Source organism: Lithobates pipiens, unplaced genomic scaffold (assembly GCF_037356315.1).
Source record: "Lithobates pipiens isolate NorthernLeopardFrog02 unplaced genomic scaffold, aLitPip1_a1.2 Scaffold_10, whole genome shotgun sequence".
Taxonomy (NCBI): Eukaryota; Metazoa; Chordata; class Amphibia; order Anura; family Ranidae; genus Lithobates; species Lithobates pipiens.
The window spans coordinates 16713855-16730182 of NW_027507686.1; the positions used below are offsets into that span (position 1 = coordinate 16713855).

Sequence of the window (16328 nt, forward strand, 5' to 3'; positions counted from 1 at the left end):
GATAAATCTATGTCCTCAGTCACCTTCGGGCCAGGAAACGGACTAATAAATCTATGTCCTCGGTCACCTTCAGCCAGGAAACAGACTGATAAATCTATGTCCTCAGTTGCCTTTGGCCAGGAAACGGACTGATAAATCTATGTCCTCAGTCACCTTCGGCCAGGAAAGGGGGGGGCCCTGTCAGGTAGGCTGTATTCGGCCCCCGTGATTTCTAACAGCAGCCCTGATAATACTCTGTGATTTTGCTGACGTTGGCTTGTCTGGTTTGTATATCTTTTTGCTCCCTAGCCACTTGCCGACCACTGCACGCTGATATAAGTCGGCACAATGGTAGCAAGTGGGCAAATGGGCATACCTGAACATCCTCTTTAAATGGAGGGGCTAGCGGGCACGTGCCCGCCGCGTACAGCGTGACCGTGCCCACGGGACTGGCGGACTCGATGTCCACCGGTCTCCCAGCAATCGTGTCACAGAGCCGTGGGACTGGCGGACTCTAAGTCCACCGGTCTCCCGGCGATTATGTCACGGAGCCACAGAAGGGGGAAGTGCCTATGTAAACAAGGCATTTCCCCGTTCTGCCTTGTGTCATGACAGAGATCACTGCTCTCTGTGATCGGGAGCAGTGATCGCTGTCATGTGAGTTGAAGCCCACCCCTCCCCCACAATTAGAATCACTCCCTAGGACACACTTTACCCCTTCATCGCCCCCTAGTGGTTAACCCCTTCCCTGCCAGTGTCATTTACATAGTAATCAGTACATTTTTATAGCACTGATCGCTGAATAAATGAAAATGGTCCCAAAAGAGTGTCAAAAGTGTCCGATGTGTCCGCCATAATGTCACAGTCATGATAAAAATCACAGATCGCTGCTATTACTAATAAAAAATAATAATAAAAATGCCATAACACTAGCCCCTATTTTGTAGACACGCAGACAAAGTAAAAAATAATGTGTTTCTTTTCAAAATTGCCCCTCTTTTTTTTTATAGCGCAAAAAAATAAAAACCACAGAGGCGATCAAATACCACCAAAAGAAAGCTCTATTTGTGGGGTAAAAAAAAGGATGTAAATTTTGTTCGGGTGCAACGTCGCAACGGCCACACAATTGTCAGTTAAAATCTTCCGGGGGCTGAAGCGGTTAAAATGCAATTTAAAACATTTTTATAGCACTGATCGCTGTATAAATGACAATGGTCCCAAAATAGTGTCAAAAGTGTCCGATGTGTCTGCCATAAAATCGCAGATCACCACCATTACTAATAAAAAAAAATGAATAATAAAATTGCTATAACACGATCCCCTGTTTTGTAGACGTGATAACTTTTGCGCAAACCAATCAATATACGCTTATTGCGATTTTTTTTTTCTTTTTTAATTTTCTTTTATTTATTTTTACCAAAAATTTGTAGAAGAATACATATCGGCCTAAACTGAGGAAGAAATGTTTTTTGTTTTTTTTATATATATATATTTTTGGGGGATATTTATTGTAGCAAAAATGTAAACAATATTGCGTTTTTGTCGCTCTTTTTGTTTGTTTAGGCTGGGTTCACACTGCTGCGGAAGCGAGAACCGGATGTGGTTCGCACCGCACTGCAGTGCAAATCACATCCGATCTCATGTGCGATGCGAGTTCAGCCATACAGATAGTATGGCTGAATTCGCATCGCACCCGCCGCAAACTCGCACGGGACCCTTTTTTTGGTCCGCAGCAGAATCGGATCGCATGGGGGTTCACACCATGCGATCCCATTCCTGTCCGAGTTTGCAGATCGCACTGCGATATGCGAACTGATCTGGGGGTGTCATTAACATTTCACTGACACTCCCAGCAGTCCGCATAGGGCAGTGTGAACTGCTGGCGGGAGGCATGTGATCCGGGGAAACGTCGCGGATTCGCGGCGTTCCCGCATCGCTCCGGTGTGAACCTAGCCTAACAGCGCAAAAAATAAAAACCGCAGAGGCGATCAAATACCACCAAAAGAAAGCTCTATTTGTGGGGGGGGGGGAGAACTAAATTTTGTATGGGTGCAACGTCGCAATGACCGCGCAGTTGACAGTTAAAGCGACGCAGCGCCGAATCGTAAAAAAGTTCTCTGGTCAGGAAGGGGGTAAAATCTTCTGGGGGCTGAAGCGGTTAAAATGCAATTAAATTTTGTTATAGCACTGATCGCTGAATAAATGTGAATGGTCCCAAAATAGTGTCAAAAGTGTCTGATGTGTCCGCCATAATGTTGCAGTCCCGATAAATATCGCAGATCGCCACCATTACTAATAAAAAAAAAAATTATAATAAAATTGCCATAACACTATCCCCTGTTTTGTAGATGCAATAACATTTGCGCAAACCAATCAATATACGCTTATTGCGATTTATTTATTTTTTTATTTATTTTATTTTTTATTTTTATTTTTTTACCAAAAATTTGTAGAAGAATACATATCGGCCTAAACTGAGAGAGAAATTGTTTTTTTTTTTTTTATTTATATATTTTTGGGGGATATTTATTGCAGCAAAAAATGTGCAATATTGCGTTTTTGTTGCTTTTTTTTGTTTGTTTATAGCACAAAAAATAAAAACTACAGAGGCGATCAAATACCACCAAAAGAAAGCTCTATTTGTGGGGGGGGGGGGGGGGAACGTAAATTTTGTTTGGGTGCAAGGTCGCAACGACCGCGCAATTGTCAGTTAAAGCGACGCAGCGCCGAATCGCAAAAAGTGCTCTGGTGAGGAAGGGTGTAAAATCTTCCGGGGGCTGAAACGGATAAAATGCGATTAAAAAATTTTGAATGTAAAAAAAAAAAAAAAAAAAAAAAGAGAAGGGAGAGCAGTATAGGGAGCTACAACAAGCCCCCTTTTTTTTCCCGGCTTGATGAATTATTATTTCCCAGCCTTGCGGATGAAGTCGTAGCCAGAGCAAGCGTTGATAATCAGTGTATAGACCTCGCTTTATATGTGTATGGAGGTAGGGGCTGCTCAATAGACTGCTCAGGGGGGGGGGGGGGGGGGGGAGGATGGCTGCTGCCGCTTAGCATGTTATGCATTAGGGGAGGGTTGCATTGTGACAGCCTCGCTGTGCCGTACGCTTGACTCCTTCGGTGCTGGCACGGTAGCACACAGCAGCTTCTTCTTCTTCCATTCAGCACCTTTCAGAAGAAAATCGGTGCGACAAATTCATTAACGTGTCTCCAATAGATCCTGGATGGACTTGTGTCTTTTTTTTTTTTTTTCCCAACCAGACTAACTATGCATGGTCTATGGAAGACGCAATGAAATCGGTCACACGCCGCACCGTTCCTCACGCCGGCAGGAGACAGAATTCTAACGAGTGTCTCTACAAACGCTCTTTTCGTGAATTTCCAGGCTGTGTGCTGAGGAAGGTACAAAAAAGGAGAGGGGAGGGTGCCGCCGCACGTGCGCCCCGAGCGCTCGCTGGATGCTGCAGCACATGGTCCTCCAGCATCACACCGCTTACCTGCTGATTGGTGGGGTGGCGCCATGACGTCGCCGACAGGCTTTAGGGCTCCGCTCCGGGGAGTAGCGCGAGAGATCGGGGGGGAGATGAGCTCCAGTGCCCACCATGAGGACAAGGGAGAGGAGGGCGACGGGGCTCCGGGGGGCTTCCAGGTGGTGCGCTGGGAATGGCACATGGTGCAGACTCCGTACCTGGTGGCTGTGTGGATCCTGGTGGCCAGCCTGGCCAAGATCGGTGAGTGACGGTCTGTGTGTGTGTGTGTGTGTAGGAGAGATGGATGGTGTGCTGAACGATCCCATCTGTCTGTGCCAATCACATCATCCCACTGTGTCCCCCCCTTTTCCTTTTTTTTCTTATCAGATTTTATTATAGAGATTTCGAACAATTTAAGAACAAAGAGACATAACCACTGCGCAGAGAGGCAATGAAAGAAAAAAGAACAAAAAAAGAACAATAACAATGCAATACAGGAGAGATCGTTCTTGAAGCCGTAATAAACCCAAAAAGCAAACATTTATTATATTGCAGCTTACCAATTCTTAGATGTGGTGGCTGCATTCGTCTTTTTATTTTTTAAGCTTTCAGTCCTTTATTTTCACCTGGTGAGCCTGCCGGTCAGTCTGTTGTTTTTTTTTTTTCAACAGAACAAGCTCTCCAGCAGAATGTATCAGATGCAGAAAAGAAACAAACCATTTACCGCTGATGGGGGGGGGGGGGGGGTGCTTACAATCATCAGCTATTATTTATTTATGTAAAACCTTTATGCCCATACACACGGTGGGACGTTCCGACCACAAAGTCCGTCCGATTTTTTGGTCTGACGGATTGTGGACGAAACTTGTCTTGCATACACACGGTCAGACATTCCGACCACAAAATCCATCCGATTTTTTTTCCCGACGTATTTTGGATGAAACTTGTTTTGCATACACACGGTCAGACATTCCGACCACAAAATCCGTCCGATTTTTTTTTTTCCCGACGGATTTTGGGCGAAACTTGTCTTGCATACACACGGTCAGACATTCCGACCACAAAATCCATCCATAGTTACATAGTTACATAGTTAGTAAGGTTGAATAAAGACACCAGTCCATCCGATTTTTTTTCCCGACGTATTTTGGATGAAACTTGTTTTGCATACACACGGTCAGACATTCCGACCACAAAATCCGTCCGATTTTTTTTTTCCCGACGGATTTTGGGCGAAACTTGTCTTGCATACACACAGTCTCGCAAAGTTGTCAGAAAATCCGATCATTCGGAACGAGGTGGCGTACAAAAAGGTACGACTGGACTACGTAGAGGCCAGTAGCCAATAGCTTTCGTCTCCAATTTTTTTTTTTCTGAGCACGCGGGGCACTTTGTGCGTCGGAATTCTCTACACGCTCAAACTTTTTCCTCCATGAAAATTCCGACTGAAAAAGTCCGATAGAGCCCACACACGATGGGATTTTCCGACAACATAATCCGATCGGACTGTTTTGCGTCGGAAATTTCCGACCGTGTGTATGGGGCATTGGGCTGGGTTCGCACTGATGCGGTGTAATGCCGCGTACACACGATCGGACATTCCGACAACAAAATCCCATGTTTTTTTTTTTTTTCGACGGATGTTGGCTCAAACTTGGCTTCCATACACACAGTCACACAAATCTTGTCGGAAATTCCAATCAGCAAGAACGCGGTGACGTACAACACGTACAACGAGGCGAGAAAAATTAAGTTCAATAGCCAGGGCGGCTCTTTTGCTTGATTCCGAGCATGCGTGGCACTTTGTGCGCCGGAATTGTGTACACGCGATCGGAATTTACGACAACGGATTTTGTTGTCGGAAAATGTAAAGATCCAGCTCTCAAATTTTGTTGGGAATTCCTTACGGGAAAATGTCCGATGGAGCCTACACGCGGTCGGAAATTTCCGACAACAAGCTCCCATTGAACATCTTCCGTCGGAAAATCTGACTGCGTGTACGCGGCATTAGTCTGTTGCTTTTCCACAGAACAAGCTCTCCAGCAGAATGTATCAGATGCACAAAAGAGACAAACCATTTACCACTGACACGGGGGTGCTTACAATGATCAGCTTTTATTTATGTAAAACCTTTAAGCTGGGTTCATACTGATTGTCATTTTGTACAGGAGTCGCACCGGATTCCTGTACAAATGACAGGCGAATTCAGTGTGAACATTGTGTATGGCTCAATGCGCACCGGATCCGCACCAGGGACCCCCCCATTTTTTTTTATCCACACTGGAATCGGATCACATGGGTGTTCAGATCCATGCGATCCGATTCCACAGTTTGCACTGCATTCTGCAAAACAGATTTGGGGGTGTCATTAACTTTATATTGACACCCGCAGCGGTTCGCAGAGTGCAGTGTGGACTGCCTGCGATTTTGATGCGGTATAGGAACCCGCACGTGAGTCGCTGTGCCATCAATGTGAACCACCTGACCTTATCCTAAAAGTGGCAAAACTGTGTGCTGGAACTGCTTATAAAGTGTTAGGTGGAGTGTGGCTTTAATTTGTTAGTGTATCTAAATCTGCTAGTCCATCTAACACTCCCCTCACCCCAGACCTGATAATGATGCTGTTTGTTGTGCCTCCTGTGCTTCTTCATCCAGAGTGGGTGGGGGGGGGGGGTGTTCTATAATACAGGAGGTGTTTTATTGGCCAGGGAAAAAAGCCTAAAAAAGAAAAATAATGCAGCCACCACATCTAATGATTGGTAAGCTGCAGTATATTACATTTTTAGGTTTTGGGTTTAATATAGCATTAAGGCCGGGCATAGGAGAGTACACCTAATGATGCCCTTTATGCCCAGCCAGGTTATCATATACTGTACCTGTACAGTGCCATCTCACTTTATTCTATGATAGACCTCAGCGTACCCTCTATGCCCAGCACTGTGCCCTCACAGGTCTTGCTCTGCTACGCTCTGTTGTAGCTCACTACATTGTTATACCTTTTACTGTGCCCCTGTGTACCACCCTGCCCATCACCTTGGTAAAATCCTTTACCTTACAGAGGTGTTTTTTTTTTTTTTTACCTGACCCTGCACTGTTCACTTTTACCGAAACGTGTTCCCTCTTACCTTACGCCGTATAGTACACCGTGTGCAGTGCCATGTCACTCTGCCATGCTCTGTGTTTTTTTCCTGCTTGGCAGTGTTAGCCGACAAGCCGGTGTTCTTTTCTCTTGTTACATGGATGATTTTCTGCGAGCTGTACAGTCTTGTACGGTTTGATGCCAACCTGCCTGGGCATGGCTTACAATATGTTACCAATATGGCAGAATTTTTGCAAACAAAACAATCGTGAAATAAGCAATCAGTATAGGGAATATAGTCTGATATCGTCATCGTAATGACTGAGCTGTCTGTAATTGTATGACTGGCTGTGAGTAGAAAAGCACATTTTTAGGTTGGCACCCTGTATGTGCCCATTTAATTTGCTCTGTGCCCTCTGACTTTACCTTTTACTGTACCCACATACTGTTTCCTGTACTGTGCCCATCGCACTGCACCCTGTACTGTGCCCTCTCACTTCACCCTGTACTGTACCCCATACTGTGCCCTCTCACTATACCCCGTACTGTGCCATCTCACTGTATCCAGTACTGTGCCCTCTCACTGTATCCAGTACTGTGCCCTCTCACTGTACCCCATACTGAGCCCTCTCACTGTACCCCATACTGTGCCCTCTCACTGCACCCTGTATTGTACCTTGCACTGTGCCCTCTCACTGTACCTTGCACTGTGTCCTCACTGTACCTTGTTTTCCTGTACTGTGCCCTCTCACTGTGCCCTGTACTGTGACCCTTCACTGCAGCCTGTACTGTGCCCCCTCGCTATAACCTGTAATGTGCCCTCTCATTGTACCCTGAACTGCGCCTACTCACTGTTCCCTGAACTGTGCCCCCTCACTATAACCTGTTTTGTGCCCTCTCATTGTACCCTGTACTGTGCCCTCACACTATAACCTGTAATGTGCCCTCTCAGTGTACCCTGTAATGCGCCCACTCACTGTTCCCTGAACTGCGCCCCCTCACTATAACCTGTAATGCGCCCACTCACTGTTCCCTGAACTGTGCCCTCTCACTATAACCTGTATTGTGCCCTCTCATTGTACTCTTTACGGTGCCCCCACACTATAACCTGTAATGCGCCCATTCACTGTTCCCTGAACTGCCCCCCACACACACACACTATTACCGGTAATGTGCCCTCACATTGTACTCTGTACTGTAACTTGTACTGTGCCCTCTCCCTCTACCCTGTACTGTGCACTATACTGTGCCCTCTCCCTCTACTGTGCCCTCTAATTGTACCCTGCACTCTCATTTTACTCCATACTGTACCCTCTCACTGTGCACTTTACTATGTTCTCTCACTGTATTCTGTACTGTGCCCTCTTACTGTACCCTGTACTGTGCCCTCTTACTGTACCCTTTACTGTGCCCTCATACTGTACCCTGTACTGTGCCCTCTCACTGTGTGCTCTGTACTGTGCCCTACACTGTGCCCTCTCATTGTACCCTGTAATGTGCCGTCTCACTGTACCCTGTAATGTGCCGTCTCACTGTACCCTGTAGGGTGCCCTCTCCCTCTACCCTGTACTGTGCACTATACTGTGCCCTCTCCCTCTACCCTGTACTGTGCCCTATACTGTGCCCTCTCCCTCTACCCTGTACTGTGCCCTCTAATTGTACCCTGCACTCTCATTGTACTCCATACTGTACCCTTTCACTGTGCTCTTTACTATGTCCTCTCACTGTACTGCCCTCTCACTGTGTACTCTGTACTGTGCCCTCTCATTGTACCCTGTACTCTGCTCTCATACTGTACCCTGTACTGTGCCCTCTCACTGTGTACTCGGTACTGTGCCCTACACTGTACCCTCTCGTACCCTGTACTGTGCCCTCATACTGTACCCTGTACTGTGCCCACTCACTTTGTGTTCTGTAGTGTGCCCTACACTGTACCCTCTCATTGTACCCTGTACTGTGCCCTCTCAGTGCATTTTTTTTATTTATATGCCCCCTTTTATTCTATATCTTGCATTGTGCACTTTGTTGGTATGTGCAGTACCCACCATTCACCAACCTCTGGACGTGGTCAGCACTTTTATCTTGCAGCACTGGGGTCCTGCGCTCGGCTCCAACATGTGTGTTTGGTTTGCTTTCCTCTTCTTTCACAAAATGTCTTTTGTCTCTCTCTCTCTCTCTATATATATATATATATATCTGTCTCTATCCAAGCAGCGCTCATAGTAGAATAGTAACATTATTTATTTCATAATCTGATCAGTTTCCCTCGCTGTCAGAGCGCAGTTCTTTAATCTCTTTTTATCCCCGTTTGGCCATTCTACTTCAATGTATGTTTAAATCTCTTTATCCATTCCTACCTGAACTCATCCCTCTGTGTGCCAGTCTATGGAGATCTGCCTCCTTCACCTGACCTCCCACCCACCCTACCCACCCTACCTAGCACTGTGGCACCACACAAGTGTTTCTGTGTTTAGGAGAGCACCGGCCATTGCAGACTGTGTGATCTGAGCCAAAAAAAAGGGACACATCCTGATACAAGAACCGGAATCAGATCATGCGCTGGTAACTGCCACTTGAATTGCACTACAGGCACTTAATAGCAAATATTGTTGGGATATAAGCAGATGTTGTTCAAGTTTACCGTGTGAGGGTCGCGTTTACCTGCACAGGTGTCCTATGCAACCCCATGCAGGCAATCCTATTGCTGCCAATTGGGACGCAGTGGCTGCACAGACACAGCTACTGCTCCCAATATGACATCTGTATGGGGGCACAGATTCATATGCCCCGTATGATCGGGGGCCGTAGCTGCGGGTGGAGACCAGCTTCAGCAAAAGGCTACTTAGGCAGCCGCCTTATGGCGTCAGGATGGGGAGCGAAAAAACTTGGATCCCCAGCCACTTGCTAGGGAATCAAATTTTGAACCCCTTCCCACTGCCAGTACACATCAGTGCTTCCAACACAGAGAACAAGCTCTCACATAGAGCCCTGGGTCTCCTACTAACGATCGGGGACTAGGACTCTCAGTTCTCAATCACCTGATCGTTATGATAGCCTCTGATTGGCTACCACAGTGATCAGGTCACTATGCAGCCTGCTCATGCATTTTCTTTCTTCTCTGAATGAAAAGAAAGATATATTGTAAACATACAAGATCCTTTATATAATACATTGTATACATACAAGATCCTTTATATAATACATTGTATACATACAGGATCCATTATATAATACATTGTATACATACAGGATCCATTATGTAATGCATTGTATACATACAGGATCCATTTCGTAATGCATTGTATACATACATGATCCATTATATAATACATTGTATACATACATGATCCATTATATAATACATTGTATACATACAGGATCCATTATGTAATACATCCTATATCTTCCTTCCTCTCTACTTGCCAGGGGAGAAAGATGTAAACAAACAAAAGTCTGTAAAAATAATCTAAACTTTTTTTTTAGGCCAGTGTCAGGGTTAGTGTTAGAGACAAAGTAAGGGTCAAAGGTCAAGGTCAGTATATTTTGGGTAAGTGTATTTTACCTGTGAAGATCCTACACTTTTATCCCCCTGAAAACTCATGTTAAAACAGACATAAAGTTATAAAGCGCAACTGTGCCCAAACGATAGGCATTGAAGAGGTTCTTCAGCTCCCCAAAAACATAAAAGCCAGCAGCTACAAATCCTATGGCTGCTGACCTTTAAGGAAAGGACACTTACCTGTCCAGAGATCCAGCGCCATTCTCACCCGGGCTGGTTCTTTGCAGCTGGCGCTGCCATGCTAACTGTGGGAAGCGGGCAGGGACACCTTGCAGCTTCACAGCCGGCTTCTTGCACTAAACCTTGTGCATGGTCCTGCAGTCTCCTAGGACTTGTGATGTGTCCCAGAAGGCTGGGGGGGGGGGGGGCTCTTTCGAAGTGGTAGTGGTGGTAAGGGAAGTGGGTATCTGTCAAAGCCAGGTACTCCTTAGAAAAAGAAAGTATTCAAAAGTTGAAGGAGGGTGGCGATGCAGAAAAGCGGTATTTTTTTTGCCTTGTTAGAGATGATCGCTGCTGTACAGTCTCTGCACCGCCGCCCATCAGCAACTCCTTTAATATCAAATGTGCAAGAAGTACCAATTACAGGGAAGCCAGCTGTCACTCTGAGAGCTGGTGGGCGGGGCAACACTGCAATTTACAACTGAAACTATCTATATCTACACCAATTAACCACTTAAGGTCCGCCTCACGCTGATATACGTCAGCAGAATGGCACGGCTGGGCACAAGCATGTACAGGTACGTTGCCCTTTAAGTGCCCAGCCGTGGGTCGCACGCGCTGCCAGCGGCACACTCACGACCCAGTCCTGAGCTCCGTGGCCGCGGGACCCGCGGACCCGATCGTCGCCGGTGTCCTGCGATCGGGGTCACAGAACTGAAGAACGGAGGAGAGGTAAATGTAAACAAACATCTCCTCGTGCTTCCTAGTGCTCATGTCACTGATCGTCTGTTCCCTGTTATAGGGAAAGACGATCAGTGACATCACACGCCAAGCCACACCCCTCTACAGTAAAAAAAAAAAAAAACACACACACTTAACCCCTACACTGCCCCCTAGTGGTTAACCCCTTCACTGCCAGTGACATTTTTGCAGTAATCAGTGAATTTTTTTTGTCGTACTGATCGCTGTATTAATGCCAATGGTACTAAAAATGTGTCAAAATTGTCAGACGTGTCTGCCATAATGTCGTAGGCACAATAAAAATTGCTGATTGCCACCATTACTAGTAACAAAAAAAAAAAAAATATTAATAAAAATGCCATAAATTTATCCCCTATTTTGTAGACGCTATAACTTTTGCGCGAACCAATCAATAAGTGATTATTGCGTTTTTTTTTTTTTTTTTACCAAAAATATGTAGAAGAATGCGTATCAACCTAAACTGAGGAAAAAAAAAGTTTTTTTTATATATTTCTGGGGGATATTTATTATAGCAAAATGTAAAAAATATTGAATTTGTTTTTTCAAAATTGTCGCTCTATTTTTTGTTTATAGCGCAAAAAATAAAAACCGCAGAGGTGATCAAATACCACCAAAAGAAATCTCTTATTTGTGGGGAAAAAAGGACGGCAAATTTTGTCTGGGAGCCTCGTCGCACGACCGCGCAATTGTCGGTTAAAGCGACGCAGTGCCGAATCGCAAAAAGGGTCTTGGTCCTTTAGCTGCATATTAGTCCGGGGCTTAAATGGTTAAGCGAGTAATTAAATGATGCCTCTTGAAAAGTTTATACCGATGACAGGGAGCAGTAGATCTCTGTCATGTCACTAGGAAGAACGGGGGAAATGCCTTGTTTACAAAGGCATCTCCCCGTTCTTTCCGCTCCGTGACACAATCGCGCCCCCCCCCCCCCCCCCCCAGGCGGACATCGAGTCCGCGGGACCCGCGGGCGTGGTCACGGAGTACGCGGCATGCGCGCTCACAATGCCATGATTTAAAGGGGACATACTTGTATGCCCATTTGCCCAGCTGTGCCATTGTGCCGACGTACATCGTCGTGCGCTGGCCGGCTAGTGGTTAAAGAAAGAGGTTTTGGACTTTGTATGAAGCAGACAGCTGGGGCGGGGGGTGGGGATGATGCAAATTGTGTCTGACCAGTTCGTTATATAACTGTAATTACAATATTTCAAAACAATGCAGATAAAGATTATAATAAAAATGTATTCCATATACGATGTGTACAACCAAAACATCATAATAATAAGATTATTATATATAAGATTATTATGATGTTTTGGTTGTACACATCGTATATGGAATACATTTTTATTCTATTATACTCTTTATGTGGATTGTATTGAAATTTTGTATTGCAGTTATATAATGAACTGGTCAGACACAATTTGCATCATCCCCCTCCCCCAGTTATGTGCTTCAAGTCCCAAACCCCTTTCTTTAATAAAAATTTCCTTTCTTCAGTCTGCAGTGCTGTCATTATCTGTAAAATGCAATATGGCCACTTGGGGGCGCTCTGGACAGAGATGGTATACAGACCCCCCCCCCCCCCCAAAAAAAAAAAAAAAAAACTGATGTGACATGTCATCGTTACATAGTAAGGTTGAATAAAGACACCAGTCCATCCAGTTCAACCTGAGTGAGTGTCTACAATTGTCCCTATCCCTGTACATTGCACACTCACATCTGTCCCTACCCTCAAGGAGCCCACAATCCAAGGTCCCCATTCATATACTAGGGACAATTGTGGCCAGAAGCCAATTAACCTACTTGCATGTCTTTGGAGTGTGGGAGGAAACCGGAGTACCCGGAGGAAACCCACACAGGCACAGGGAGGACATGCAAACTTCAGGCAGGTAGTGTTGTGGTTGGGATTTAAACCATCGACCCTTTTATACTCCTATGTGAGAGTGCTAACCACTACACCACTGTGCCGCCCCATCATGAGATTTTACAGGTCCAAATTGCATGACAAGTTGCGCCCTATTGTCATCAATGTAACTGTTCAAATTGGTGCGACTCCAACTTTGCGTGCCGCACTGATTTGAAAAAAAAAAAGTTCCTGCACTATTTTTTTTGCGATTTCAGGTGCGACTTGCCTAGACATCTGTGCATGAAGTCACACAGATGTCAGGCAAGTTGCACTGTATGTAGATATAATCACCAGCACCAGGGCAGGACTTAGGGTGGTGGGGGCCCCTGGGCTTGAGTCACTTTCGGGCCCTACCTTCTATACATTACCGTATTTATCGGCGTATAACACGCACCCCAAGTTTAGGAGTGAATTTTAAGGAAAAAAACTTTTAGGAGCGAAGTTTAAGGAAAAAACGTAAATTTAAATGCCCATCAATGCAGCCCTGTCCATCATTGCAGCCTTGTCAGTGTCACTTGCAGCCTTGTCATTGCAGTCTTGAAGTTTAAAAATGGCGCAGCCAAGATACAGAGTCCTGTGTATCTCGGCGGCTCTCGGGTTCTCTCGGCGGCTCTTAGGTTCTCTCGGCGGCTAAGGGCCCTCTCACAGTCCCAAGCGGAGCTGAGAGTAGCCGAGTGTGCTCGGCTTACAGTCATGCCCAGTCCGTGTTTTATGTCCTTTATAGGGCGGGACTGGGCTTGACTGTGAGCGGAGTGAAGCCGAGTACACTTGGCTATGTATTTTGGCGAGGCCCCCTATTGGGCGGGGTCAAGCCCAGTCAAGCCCAATGGTAAGTCCAGCTCTGACCAGCACAGGTTCCAGTATCGGTCGCTACAACACCCAGTACCATAACCACTTATTCCAGGAACGCGTGCGATGGGAATATGGACTGCAGCCAAGTTGCACTGACCCCCGGCTTTGAAATTGTGTGGCTTCAAAGTTGGATTCACTGGGGGGGAGGGGGGTGGGGGGCACTGATTCACACACCGGTGCAGCTTTGAAATCGGCACAATTTCAACGCCGCAGATCAGTGCACCTCCCGATTTTTTTGCGGTTTGCGACTTTCGTAGTTAGTAAGGTTAAATAAAGGCACCAGTCCAGCCTGAGTGAGTGTCTACAATTGTCCCCATCCCTGTACATCACACACTCCCTACCCTCAAGGAGCCCACAATCCAAGGTCCCCATTCATATACTAGGGCCAATTTTGGACAGAAGCCTATTAACCTACCAGCATGTCTTTGGAGTGTGGGAGGAAACCGGAGTACTCGGAGGAAACCCACGCAGGCACAGGGAGAACATGCAAACTCCAGGCAGGTAGTGTCCTGGGATTTGAACCAGCGACCCTTCTTACTGCTAGGACGACAGTGCTAACCACTACACCACTGTGCAGACTTCATTTAACAGAAATAAATAGAAGTAGTTCTGGACGGCCGCACTCTGATGAAATTGCCTTTTTATTAAAAAAAAATCAAATCAAAATGAAAAATACATGCCGCAGCAGACAGGTGAGCTGACACGCTTCGCACTAACAGTAGTGCTTATTCAGCACTACTGGTAGTGCGAAACGCGTCAGTTAGCCTGTCTGCTGTGGCATGTATTTTTGCTTTTGATTTGATTTATTTAATTTTTTTCAATAAAAAGGCATTTTCTTCTGAGTGCGGCTGTCCAGAACTACTTCTTTTTATTGCTACAAGCAATTGCCAGCACCTGTGGCTCCTACACTGGTGAAGAGGTTTACTGTCGTCTGTCCTCCTGGAGCGGTGATATCTTCCCTTCCCTATTCTGATTTCTGGACTTTTCATGTAACAGAAGTCTATGCAAGTCGCAATGAAATCAGAAAAAAAAAAAAAGTAGGGCAGGAAGATTTTTCAAAGTCGCTGCGATGCGAGAGCCCTGGCAATTTGAGCGGTTCTATTGCCGACAATAGGAAACGACTTGTCATGTGATTTGCAACTGTCAAATCGCACGGCAAATCGCGCAGGTGTGAACTGGAGTGTGCCAAGCCTGGGATCACTTGAAGGATTGAAGGACACTTGTGGTCCGGCACGGTTCTCTTGAGTGCGAGCGCAATGCTTACGCATTTCAACCGTGCCTTTGTATAGTCGGAGTGCCGCTTTAAAGCGAACATTACAATAATAACTAACAATTTGCTGCCATCGAAAAAAACACAAAAAAAACCACTCCAGTGTGTAAAACTATAATGTGCAATCTCTGTCTCCATCTCCTTCCCCGAGTTGGATTTATGAGAACGATAAAGATGTCCTTGAACAGCAAGTGTTACCATGGTGCACATTCAGCAAGCTGGAGTACTATTTATTCCTCCCCGGCTGTGTTCTGTAAGAGCGATCACTCGGGCGACTCGGAATAGGAGCCGCGCGCTGCAGCGGAGTCGGGGGTGGCTCGTGCATATAAGCGGGGTGTAATGACATTGGGTAGAATGTGAAGAGCCCCCGGAGAGAGGCTGGCGGGGGGGGGGGGGGGGCGGGGGCTCTTCATTGCTCAGATGGGGGTCGTGTAAAGTGAGCCGACTAATTTGCGGTTATTAGAATAGATACTGTAATCTATGGCGATGATTCCACGCTCCCGCTACGTTTTCTGGCCTTCGTGTTAAAGCAGAACTTCACGCTCTCAAGAAACATTAAGTGCCGGTTCACACCACGGCGACTCGGGATCCGACTTGTAGGTCCCCAAGTCGCTGGACATAAGAAATGCCATAGAAGTAAATGAGAGTCGTCTGAATGTACAGGACTGAAGTCGCTCCGACTTCATAAAAGGTTCCTGTATTACTTCAAGGTGACTTCTAGGCGACTTGTACCCATAGATTTCAATGGAAGTCGCCTCCAAGTCGCTGGACATAAGAAATGCCATAGAAGTAAATAAGAGTCGTCTTAATGTACACTACTGAAATCGCTCCGACTTCATAAAAGGTTCCTGTACTACTTCAAGGCGACTTCTAGGCGACTTGTACCCATAGATTTCAATGGAAGTCGCCTCCAAGTCGCTGGACATAAGAAATGCCATAGAAGTAAATGAGAGTCGTCTTAATGTACATTACTGAAGTCGCTCCGACTTCATAAAAGGTTCCTGCACTACTTCAAGGCGACTTCTAGGCGACTTGTACCCATAGAATTCAATGGAAGTCGCCTCCAAGTCGCTGGACATAAGAAATGCCATAGAAGTAAATGAGAGTCATCTTAATGTACACTACTGAAGTCGCTCCGACTTCATAAAAGGTTCCTGTATTACTTCAAGGCGACTTCTAGGTGACTTGTACCCATAGATTTCAATGGAAGTCGCCCCCAGGTCGCTAGACATAAATGCCATAGAAGTAAATGAGAGTCGTCCTAATGTACACGACTGAAGTCGCTCCGACTTCAT

The 16328-nt window shown here is 45.9% G+C and overlaps 1 protein-coding gene across 1 annotated transcript in view; it reads left to right on the forward strand.

Moving 5' to 3' along the window:
• The first annotated feature begins 3100 nt into the window (after positions 1-3100).
• The window catches only part of SLC9A5 (solute carrier family 9 member A5), a 161045-nt gene continuing 147817 nt past the window's right edge, over positions 3101-16328 (forward strand). The window contains exon 1 of the mRNA XM_077451806.1: positions 3101-3710. Within this exon, the coding sequence (XP_077307932.1) occupies positions 3500-3710 (211 nt within the window). The 5' untranslated portion in view covers positions 3101-3499. The remainder of the gene's footprint in view (positions 3711-16328) is intronic.